This window comes from Neovison vison, chromosome 9, assembly GCF_020171115.1.
Source record: "Neovison vison isolate M4711 chromosome 9, ASM_NN_V1, whole genome shotgun sequence".
Taxonomy (NCBI): domain Eukaryota; kingdom Metazoa; phylum Chordata; class Mammalia; order Carnivora; family Mustelidae; genus Neogale; species Neogale vison.
Window position 1 is genome coordinate 765,195 of NC_058099.1, and position 11,080 is coordinate 776,274.

Below are 11,080 nucleotides of genomic sequence, written 5' to 3' on the forward strand. Positions count from 1 at the left end.
AGCGCTCCGTGCGGCTACAGCATTGGCATCTCCACGACGTCCCGCGGAAGAGCTAGGACCACAGGTGCGCAGTCCCTGAACCAGCGCGGACAGCTTTCCAGTCCCGGGCAGGCCCTTCTTCCACTGGGTTCTGAGCGTGAGGAACAGGTGGACTGGGTACGGGCACGATGAGGAAGAACAGAGCCCGGCCAAGGTCACCCACCTGGCTGAGCGCAGGGGTCCGGATGGCACCGCCCGCCTGGACCCACCCCCGCCGGGGGCTCCGCCCTCCGGTCGCTGAAGGCCAATGGCGCAGAGGCGGAAGCGGGGTCGCCAATGAGCGGCGAGGGGCCGGGGGCGTGTCCAGGAGGGCCTTCCCCAATGGACGCCGGCTCGGGAGACGGGCGCTCTCCAGCTAGGCCCCCGGGAAAGAGAGGTCAGGGAGAGCCGTCTCCAATCAGCGCGGCCGGCCGCCCTCCCCTGCCATAGGTGGGGCCGCGGGCCGCGGGGCGGGTCCGAGCCGGCCCCTCCCCGACCGACGGCGGCCGGGGGGCGTGGCCGCGGCGCGAAGGCCGGCGGCGGGCGGCGGCCGCAGTTCCCGGCTCGCGCTGGCTCCGGCGCCCGTTCCGCACCATGGCCGGCCTGGGGCGGCCGGGCCCAGGGCCCCGCGCCGCGTTGCCCGCCTGGAAACGGGAGATCTTGGAGCGGAAGCGGGCCAAGCTGGCCGCTTTGGGCGGGGGCGCGGCGCCTGAGACCGGGGCCGAGGCGGGCGCGGCGGAGCCCTCGGGGCCGGCGGCCGAGCGGCTCGTGCTGGCCGACAGTCTGGGCCCGCTGCGCGAGAACCCGTTCATGCGCCTGGAGTCGGAGCGGCGGCGCGGGACGCGGGGCGGCGGCGGCGAGGGGCCGGCGGGGGCGCGGCCGGTGCAGCAGCTGCTGGACCTGTACCGCCGCGTGCCCGGCGTGCGCACCATCCACGCCGACAACATCCTCATCATCGAGTCGGCACCGGGCTTCCCGCCCGCCGGCCCCGGCCCCGGCCCCGGCGCCGGCCCGGCCGCCCGCATCCGCGCCGCCGAGGTGCTCGTGTACGAGGCGCCGCCGCCGCCCGGGCGCGTCAGCCGCCTGCTCCAGAAGTTCGACGCGCCGGTCCGCCGCGGGAGCCCGGAGCGCGGCCGCACCCCGCCGCCGCCCCCGCCGGCTCCCGGCCCCGCCGCCTCGCGCGTGGGTGAGCGCGCAGCCTGCTTCGAGCCTGAGCGCCGTGGTACAGGCCCCGGGGCGCGGCGCAGCGACTTCCTGCAGAGGACCGGCAGCAACTCCTTCACCGTCCACCCTCGGGGCCTGCACCGCAGCGCTGGCCCTCGCCTGCTCCCGAACGAGCCTGCAGCCCCCGAGTCCCCAGCCGGCGCTGCCAACGGCCTCGCGGGCTCCGCACCTGGGCCGGGCGAGTGGAAGCCAAAGGTGGAGTCGGGGGATACCCCGGTCCACCCGCCCCCCAGCCCGGGGACCCCCAGTGCCACTCCAGCCGCGTCCCTGGCTTTGCCCACACCCAACCCTGCCAGTGCCACTCCTAGCCAGCGCCAGTGGGTCTCCGCGGCCACCAGCGCCAATGACTCCTTTGAGATTCGGCGGGCTACCAAGCCAGACTTAGACAGGATCCCTGCTGGGGACCTCCAGGCCCGGGCCCTGGCCAGCCTCCGTGTGAACTCCCGAAACTCCTTCCTGTTCATCCCCAAGCGCAAGGATTCTGGCCCCCCCCCTCCTGAAGGGAGGCAGGCCGGGAGGCTGTCTGAGAGAGAGGTTGGCTGGTCCTCCCAAAGCCTGGAGCTTGAAGCCCAGCTGGTGCCTGGAAGGGACAACGTGCCTATTGGAGGGAGGAGCCCCTTGGGGGTCGAGGAGGGAGCCTGCGCCAGGCCAGCTACTGCCCTGGTGGACCAGGCTGTTAGGCGGCAGAGGCTGTCCTCACCATCCCTATGTCCGTTGGCTGCCGACGAAGCTAAGCCTGCCCAGGGCCTCGGGGTCCCCAGCCTGGCCAAGAGCGGCAGGGAGCCTGGGAGGCCAGGACTGCCTGTTACCTTCATCGATGAGGTGGACTCGGAGGATGAGGTTCCCCAGGAAGCCAAACTGCTCTGCTCGGGAGCTGCTGGGCCTCCTTGGTGCCCCCTACACCCCGTCGGGCCCGGGCACCCATCAGGGCGCCGGCATCTAAGTGGCAACACCTTCACCGTGGTGCCCAAGAGAAAACCAGGGTCCCTGCAGGCCAATGGGGAGCCCAGTCCACAGGAGGCTGAGGAGGACGAGGCAGGCGACTCATCAGTTCCCCCCACCGCCCTGGGGACCACACTGAAGAAGCGCTACCCCACTGTGCATGAGATTGAGGTGATCGGTGGCTACCTGGCCCTGGAGAAGTCCTGCCTCACCAAGGCCGGCTCCTCGAGAAAGAAGGTCAGTCGGGGAGCAGGGGAGAGAGGGGACCTCTGGCTTGGCTAGGGGGTGGCTTCTGTGGGGACCAGAGGAAACCCCGGACTGGGCGGCCATGCTAGCTCCAGGAGGGCTGAGCTGGGGAGGGGCGATCCCTGGTCTGGGCTCCAGGAGAGCCAGCACCAAGGCGGCCTTTTTGTTCCTGTGACTGCACCCGGGGTTGGCGGGGCAGACCTGTCTCATCGTGGGTCCAGCTGGAAGAAGTAGTTCTGGGCCTGTCGGTTCCACCTCGGCCCTGGCTTTGAGGGTGTAGCCTGGCTGGGTCTTCTGGAGTCCTGGCCTACGTGGGTCGCAGGTGCCAGGACAGAAGTGGGAAGGCGCAGGAGGCCAGTGGTTTGGGTGTGATCAGATCCCTATCCCGCTGTCAGCCTCAGGGTGCAGCACTGGGAACTATTCCATGGGGGACGATCAACTCCCCTAGAAGGCATGTGGCCTGGAGCTTAGCAGGAGCTGGCTTCACGCAAGCGTTTCTTGACCTCCTAGTGTGTGCCAGGCCTGGGGGGGTGATGCCAGAAGCAGCGTAGACCCTCCCCCTCACCGGGGAGGCTGGGCCGCAGGTGCAGAGAGATGCAGCTGGGGGACCAGGGCTCCTGCTGGAGTCTTAATCCCCAGCGGCCCAGTGGCCCGGAACCCTCTGGGCACAAGACAACGTTCCTCAGATTCTTCCTGGTCATTCTAGCACCTGAGTCTGGCGCAGGGGCAGATGCCACAGCCAGCCCCACCGGACCCCGTCCGCAGGTGCGGGCAGATGTGCCTTCCCCTGGAACTGAGACGGCACCTGGCAGGCTTCTCCGATGGCTCACCCTTGGAGCCACCTTTGCCACCACCCTCGGTTTCCTCAGGATGATGGGGGTGGTGATGTGCTTTGTGTCACTGAATCCCCCGTCACTGGTGCCTGCTGGTTGTCTAAGCACGTGAGCCACCTCCTCCCTCTGCCGTGGGCTGGCCTTGCCCTGCTCTTCCTCCACATACCCTCCCCTCCTTGGGTGAGGGCGTTGGTGCTCCCGCCAGCTCCATCTGCTGGGACAGGCATCCACACCCACCTGCCTTGGCACTCCCGGTGGGCCCATCTTGCCTGCCTGACCTTGACTCACCCTTTCTGTAGTGCTGTGGGCCACAGCCCCACCTCCCTGCGCCTGCTCCTGATGGTTGACCCTGAACTGGGAGGCAGTACCTTTCCATGCTGGCCCCAAGAAGTGGAGGTGATAACAGCCCCCCACCTTGTAGGTGAGGAACCTGAGGGTAGCTGGAGGTCGTGGAGCTTGTGGAGCAGGAATTGAGTGCTAGTTTCTGTCTCTAGAGCCCCCATTCACTCCTCCCGCAGCTGATGACAGCACTGTGGGGTCGTTTGTGGCAGGGCTGGGTGAGAAGGCAGGAGGAAGCAGGTCCTGGCCCAGAGTGGAGAGCAGTTCAGACCAACCTGGCCCATATCTCTGTGCCAGCCTGAGGGCGCTGGGGGTCCAGATGGATTGCCTGGCAGCACGATCTGTCGGAGGTGACTTCTGGCTTGTGAGCACTGCCCCACCCCCTGACCCAGCTGCCCAGCCTGGGAAGAGCCAGAACCCCTGTTGCGTGGGGCCAAGGCATGGGGCTGCCCAGGCCTTCGGAGCAGGCTGCTGGCTTGGGCTTGGGCTATGGGTGTGCTCCGTTCCCCGACTCAAGCCTCTGGGCATTCCTCCTGCTATTCCTCTGGGCTCTGGACTCTGGGCTGCTGGACCACTCTAGCCAGCGGGTGGTTTGGACCATTGTCCTGGTGCCCGCATCCCGACTGGGGACCTCAGGGTCCGCTGCTCACCTTGACCCCCACATGGCTGGCTGACTGGGCTGGTGGGAGAGGCTGGGGCCTCTCCCAGGCAGTGGGTGAGGTCCGGCTCTCCGGGCAGCCCGCCCCTGAGCCGGCCGGTCAGTGTGGGCTGTTGTGCCCTTGCTAGACCTGGAGAGTTACAGGCCTGGCTGGGGTGGCAGCGGTGCCCAGTGGACAGCGCACCCAGGAGGCCTGCCCGGGGGGGGACTTGTCCCTACTGGTTGTCTCTTGGCAGAGTGGCAGATGTCCTCTCTGTCCCTCCCCTGATGGCCAGGCAGGGGCTGACCGCTGTGGGGCCTGGTGGCCAGGCCTCCTCTCACCTCTGCCCCAGCCCACAGGCAGCGGTTGATGGGACCATCCAGCTGGTGCCCTCCCCCGCCTCCCGCAGGGTCGCTGGCTTGGTGCTGGGTGGGCCTCTGCCCGTTGCAGGGGCCACCTGGCCAGTCTCCTGTGGGTCTGGCCCTCCTCACCTCCCAACCTGTGGGTCCTCTGCCAGCCCGAACGTGTGACACCCTGGGCCATCTGGCCTCAGCTGTGGAAGAAGTGCCGCCCCAGCACCCTGCTTCACCGGGTGGTCCTTAGGGCTGTGGTGCGGCCGGTGGCCCTCGGAGCCCACTTCCCTGCTGGCCCACTCCCCCTAGGGCTTCTGCTGTGGCTTTCCAGAGCCAGAGGCCACGGGAGCAGGCTGGCCCCTGCTCCGCCGCTTCTCCTCCCCCTGCTGGAGGGTCTGCCCTGGGCCAGTGCCGCCCTAGACTGGGAGGATCGGGAAGCCGCTGTGGGAGCTCTGGCCGAGGCTGTGTGGGGCGGCCTTCCAGAGGGCAGACTGAGTGGGGGATGGGAGGAGGCCGAGAGGGGCTGGGGAGCGGGGGCAGGGCAGTCCCTCGCTGCCGGCAGGGGCTGGTTGGACCCAGCTCCCAGACCAGAGTCCAGGGTGGACGCCCTTTGGTAACCCAAGCTGGGTGTGTACTGGTAGGGCGGGGTGAGGGGGGCAAAGGGCCTGTGGGAGCTGGAGGCGGGCCAAGCCAGAAACCACCTGCAGGCTACGCTTGGCACAGCGGGTGAAGCCCCCCCACCCCCGCCGCCAGGTGTGCCCAGTGCTGGCCCCTGGCCACGCCCGGCTCCTCTGCCCCGAGCCGAAGGCTGGCCCCTTCCTGGCAGCATTCGTCACAGGGTGTCCTGTGACCCAGCGACCTGCACCCCCAAGGAGGCCTGTGAGCCCCACTGGCTGCAGAGGGTGGAGACTGAAGGGGAGGTGGGATGTGACCCAAGCCCGGGGCCCCAGCTGGGTGCAGACCGTGGCTGGGAGACCACCCGCCCCCGCCTGACCAGGCTGTGCCAGGCTCAGTGCCCGTGTGTGCCCAGCCCCCTCGGTCTCCCCACTAGGAGCTGGTCATGTGGACAAATGAGGGCACGCTAATCCGGCCGGGCCCTGGCAGCCAGCCCTTCCTGTGTCTTCCGCGGTGGGGGATGGGCCCGGAGGGCCCGTGGTCGTTGAGGACAATGCCATGGACCCAGGGGTGACTGGAAGCCCTGTTCATGGTGGAGCCTTGGGGCAGGGGGAGGACCCTGGGTTGGCAGTCCCATCCTGCCCTGGGCTTCTGTCCTGCTAGGCCCGGGGGGATGCAGCTGGAGGGCTGGGGCGGGCCTGGGCGGGCAGGGCAGGTAGAGGGACAGGACGCCTTCAAGTGACAGGAACAGGTATTCTGCTCTTGCTTTTGGCTAACCTGGGTGGTCTGCACCTGTCTGCTCTTATCCGTGACCACTCGGATGTGCAGCGGGCTGGGACGAAGAGGGCGGGGCTTGGGCCTGAGGTTTGCCCAGCGGATGTCCGTGTGTGCGCCACGCTGAGAGGGGGATGCCCATGGCCGTGGGGGTGTGCTCGTGGGGCCATGGGAGGAGCGCGGTGGGGTGACAGGAGCAGGTGCCCTTGTTTCTGGACCCCGGCTCCGCTGGGCGTTGCCCCCTGAGGCCAGTGCCGCGGGTCCCTCTGCTGCCCAGGCTGCAAGTCCAGCCTTCCTGTGAGGCCCCTCCGTGTCCTGCTGTCCCCGGGTCCCACGGTTCTCTGCCTGGGGGCCCAGCTCCTGACTGTGGCTCCTTCCAAGGCAGGAGGAGGAACCTGAGCCGCCTGCTGGTGTCCATGCTCAGGAGTTTAATGTTTCGAGCTGCCGCAGGGCTGGTCCCATCTGCTGCAGGCCGGCGGCTCTCGTATTCATTACCCGCCCGCTGGGCCTGGCTGGGTGCTGCTGAGCAGGCCTGGGGCTCTTGTGGGGAGGGGGTCCTGGGTCAGGGCGGGCGAAGGTCCGGCTGCAGTCCTGCTCGTTCCTGACCCCGCTTCCTCTCAGGACTGGCAGCCTGGCCTGGGCTCTGAGGCCGGTGGGAGAGGAGATGATCGGCTCAGGCGTGAAGTTCGGCGGCCTGCAGAGTCGATGAGGGCACGAGGGCCAGAGGGGCGGTCCAGGTGGGAGGAAAGGGTCACCACAGCCCCCATGGGGGGCAGCTTTGTTCTAATTCTGAGGCAGTCTGTGAAACAGGGTGATGGCCCTTGGTGCCACCTTCCTGGGGCTTAGGTGTGCCAGCCACCCTGCTTTGTCACCTCGTGGGGACCCTGGGGCTTGGGTGTGTCCAGTCCTTGCCCAGCCACGGTGGTCCATGCTGAACTGTGCCTCATTCAGGGGGCTGGTGAGCCAAGACGTGAGCTCAGCCCTGGAGAGAGGCCCTAGCCGACAGCAGGGACTGCTCACCACTGGGAAGGCAGGGCCTCCAAGGATGCCGACGGGTGGGGCCCAGGACGCAGGTTTCTGGACACACTGGCCCTGGGTTGCCATGGGCATCCGGACCCGATCCTCCTGGGGTCCTTCTGGCCTGGCCCTACAGGATACAGGTAAAGGAGTGGTCTCTGATGAGGGGCAACTCCCCCTTCTTTCGGGTCCTGCCCAGGCCTGACAACCTCTGCTGTGTTCTTTGGGGTCGCTGGGCCCAGCTGTCGGGCTCAAGGTCCGCTAGTGGCCAGGCAGCCGGGCCCCGCTGATGTGCCTCCTGCCCACAGATGAAGATCTCCTTCAATGACAAGCGCCTGCAGACGACTTTCGAGTACCCCCCTGAGAGCTCCCTGGTGCAGGAGGAGGAGGCTGAGGCCCAGGAGGCGGCCGAGGAGGAGGAAGAGGAGGAGGAGGAGGAGGAGTCCAGCTCAGATGGGGTGGTGGAGAAGCCCTTTGCGCTCTTCCTGCCCCGAGCCACTTTTGTGAACAGTGTGGGGCCTGAGAGCCCTCGCCTGCCGGACAGCAGCTCAGGTGAGTGCCCACCTGTGGAGTGGGTGCCCCAGGGTGTGGCCTGGGCCACATGTCCACATGTGCTTCTTGGCCCACAGGCCTGTCCAGCTACACTCCAAAGCACTCCGTGGCCTTTAACAAATGGCAGCAGCAGACAGCAGCACAGGCTCCGAGGGAGGCAGAGCCGGCACCCAAGGAGGTCATGGTGAGTGGGGCTGGGGCTAGGAGGGCTGACAAGGGACGGGGGCGGGGTGGGGGGGTCCTCTCTAACCTCTGGATGCGCCCCATTGGCTCTCTCTGTGTCCCTCTCTCTCAGCTCACCCCTGCCAGTCAGAATGACCTCTCAGACTTCCGCAGTGAGCCTGCTCTCTATTTTTGACCCCGACCCTGCTAGGATGGCCAAGGCTGAGCCCTGGGAGCTGGGCAGTGCCCAGGAGCCCTGCCCTCGTTCTGTACCCTCTTCTGCCCCGTCAGGCTCTGCCCTGCCATATCCCGCCCTCCCTTCCTGGGGTCTTGGAGCTGTGCTGGTGCTCGGCCTGAGTCTAGGGCCCTGGGGGCTCCTACCTCCCTTGGGGGGAGCCTTGCCCTCCCGCCCTGATTCGGGGGCACTGCCTGTGGAGGACCGACAGGGTCCTGCTGGACACCATGCCCAGCAGCTATCCGATGTGTGTGAAGGACTAGCTTGGCTGCCTGTCTTCTGGAACTTCAAGCCATTCCCTGCCCGCAAACCCCAACAGCAGACCTCAACCCACCCCCTTTGTGACGAATGGTGTCTTTACTTGCGTTGGACGAGGGACTCAATAAATAGCACTGGACAAGGCCGCCTCTGCTTTCCCGTGTGGTCCTTGGCCCGAGAAGCAGGGAGTAGCGGTGGGGTCTGGGGGACTCCCTTGAGCCCCTAGCAGTGGGGAGGAGGGTACAGTGGGAGCCTGGCTAGGACGTCGGTGACCAGCTGCGGGGATGGCCCAGTGTGGCACCCCCAGGCGCCGCAGTCCTGGTGGTCCCGCTGTTCACTCCTGCAGTCCCAGCCACCCCCTGGTCTGGGAGCAGGACCTTCCCGTGAGCACATCTGGCCTCTGGGGCCACCCTCTCCCGTCCAGGGCTGATGTAGTGGGAGCTGTGGGGGGGGCACTCTGGCAGGACGGGAGTGGTTTGACTTAAAGGCCAAGCACTTGGGAGGGGACGAGGAGTGGGCAGGGGGTGGGCAGAGCCTCCTGTGTGGCTTGGCCCACAAGAATTAGCAAGGCTGTGGCCGGGAGCCGGGGCTCTCTAGGGTCCAGGCACTGAACACGAGGGGGTCCCTCCGGGAGAGCCAAGCCCGTAAGAAATGCTGCGTGGGCAAGCTTGGGAAGGAGGACGGTGTTCTTAGTGTGTTTTTCTGGGTGGGGTGGGCCCAGGTTTTCCCAGACCCTCTCAAACAATACGTGCTTCCCAAACCTGCCTAGGCCCTGGAAGCAGTAGCCGCAGGGACCCCCCACAGGGGCTGACGGGCAGCAGAGATGGTCCCAGAGGGGACTCGGGATGGAGGGCTGGGCCCCAGGCAACGTGTAAGGCTGGAAGTGGACGTGCTTGGTGTGATTTTCCCTGTTGGGAAGAAGACTCACTGGGCTGAGCGAAGTTCCGAATCCTGGAGCTGGGCACAGCCCTGTCCGGAGGACCTGTGCTGAGAGGGCATCTCCCTGAGCCGGGCCTTGTGCTGGTAAGAGGGCATGGCACAGATCAGGACCAACAGGCAGATCACCCCCCGGAAAGTAGGGTAGGCTAAGTGGAGTTGGGGGAAAGGCGCCAGCAGCCCTGGTGGGGAGAAAGGGTGGGTGACAAGGTCACAGGAGATGCTCAAGTCTGCCTTTAAAGCCAATAAGGCTTGTTATGGGAACAGCCGCTCTGGGCTTTCCCTCCCAAAGACAAGTCGTGCCACAGCTGGGCAGCGGCTCCTATTGATTCTGGGTGCATCGGGCAGCCCTACACTCAAAACACAGGCCGCAGGCAGTAGTCCAACTTTTACAAACACAATCTTTACTGATAGTCACAGGCTACCATAGCAAACCCCAAGATGGAGGGCCCCCACCCACTCCCCTGGCCTGGGCACCAAGGTGAGTGCGCAGCCATGGTGCTGAGACTAGGGAGGGAAGGCCTTTCTGGCAGCACAGGCGAGTGTGGGGACCCCAAGCCCTGAGCAGAAGTGACCCAGAGCCTGCCCTCCCCAAATCCTGCGTGGGCCCAGGGCCAGGACTCCAGCTGGTGGGCTGTCCTCGCCACCTGGGGCGGGTGGAGCTTGGCAATGGTCTCCTGCTACCCGGAAGAGTGAAAGGAGGCAGTCGTGGAGTCGAGACAGAGTGCTGGAGGCCAACCTGTCGACCGCCTGCGTCAGGTCAGCTGTCCTTGCCACCGCTCTTCTGCTCGGAGGCTGTGGCCTTGGTCAAGTTCCCAGCTTCCCTCTTCAGGACGCTGAGCAGAGTCTGCGAGCTTTCCAGGATCTGGAAACACGGGTGACGGTTACCACCGTTCCACCCGTCAGGAAGCTCCGGCCACGCCAGCACCAGCCGCTGGGTCAGAAGCACCGAGAGGGAGCCCCTGAGAGGAGGGTTGGGCAGGGCCAGCAAGGCCCCTGTTGCCTCTGAGACTACCCCAAAGCCCCTTCCTCACACCCTGGGAAGCCAGGCTAGGTTAGTTCCCGCCGCCGGCAGGCAGCTCCCCGGCCCCCACCCTCCACCTCCCGGGGGCCAGGAACCCCACCTTGAGGTAAGCAGCCTCGGTCTCCGCGATGGTCCGGTCGAACTCGTTGCGGGAGGCGATCTTGCGCGCCAGGTTCTCATTGACCCGAGCGAGCTTCTCCGTCAGCTGCCTCACCTCGTTCTGCAGCCGCTGCTTCTCGTCCTCCTCCTGCTGGATCTGCCGGCACAGCTCCTCGCGCTTCTGGCAGAGCTCCTCGATGCCTGCGGGGACGGGGGCAGCCGGGGGGCAGGCGCTGGGGACCCGGCGCAGGAAGCTGCACGGCAGCTGCCGCCCCCCTCTGGAGCCCACCGCCTGCCAGCAGGGCAGCGTGCTGCAGGGCCCAGGACTGGCCGGGCCACCTGCCCCCGAGCCAGGCTAGTGTCCCACCTCCTAGGGGTTCCAGGGTCAAGGGACGCCCCGCACAGACCCGCCGGCGAGCCCCTGGGAGGCAGTGCGCGCTCCAGCCGTGCGTTCCCGCGCTCGCCGCGCACACACCTAGCGCCCGGCGGCTGCGGCCCGGCCCGGCGGCTGCGGCCCCGCACGGCCTCCGGCGCCGTCCGAGCCGAGACCCCCACGCACGGACCGTGCACCCGGCTCGGCCCCGCACGGCGGGCCCGCTGCCGCCTGGGCCTGCAAGCCGGCCAGCCCCGCGCCCTCCCAGCCCGCCCGGCGCACCCCGCCGCGCGGCCGCTCACACTTGACCAGCTCGTTGTTGTAATTCTGCAGCGCCGCGCCCTGCTGGGTCATGGTCGCCGCCGCGGCCGCGACCACCCCAACCGCCGCTACCGCCCCCCGCCCCCGCTCGCGCCTGCGCGCTGCCTTCCGACCGCGCGCC

The 11,080-nt window shown here is 67.4% G+C and overlaps 2 protein-coding genes across 3 annotated transcripts; one reads left to right on the plus strand and one right to left on the minus strand.

The window, feature by feature from the left end:
* The first annotated feature begins 608 nt into the window (after positions 1-608).
* TPRN (taperin) lies at positions 609-8,352 on the plus strand. Of its 2 annotated transcripts, XM_044264440.1 has the most exons (4): positions 609-2,421; positions 7,308-7,551; positions 7,629-7,735; positions 7,847-8,352. In XM_044264440.1, the coding sequence occupies exons 1-4, from the start codon at positions 613-615 to the stop codon at positions 7,907-7,909; spliced, it is 2,223 nt and encodes a 740-aa protein (XP_044120375.1). In that variant the 5' UTR covers positions 609-612; the 3' UTR covers positions 7,910-8,352. The 2 variants fall into 2 exon arrangements, with proteins under 2 accessions (XP_044120375.1, XP_044120374.1); XM_044264439.1 differs by having other exon boundaries at positions 7,629-8,352.
* A 1,171-nt stretch (positions 8,353-9,523) lies between these two features.
* Positions 9,524-11,039, minus strand: SSNA1 (SS nuclear autoantigen 1). The gene is made up of 3 exons (XM_044264196.1): positions 10,941-11,039; positions 10,267-10,466; positions 9,524-10,007 (listed from the first exon to the last, which is right to left on the minus strand). The coding sequence occupies exons 1-3, from the start codon at positions 10,990-10,992 to the stop codon at positions 9,903-9,905; spliced, it is 357 nt and encodes a 118-aa protein (XP_044120131.1). The 5' UTR covers positions 10,993-11,039; the 3' UTR covers positions 9,524-9,902.
* Between the last annotated feature and the right edge of the window lie 41 nt (positions 11,040-11,080).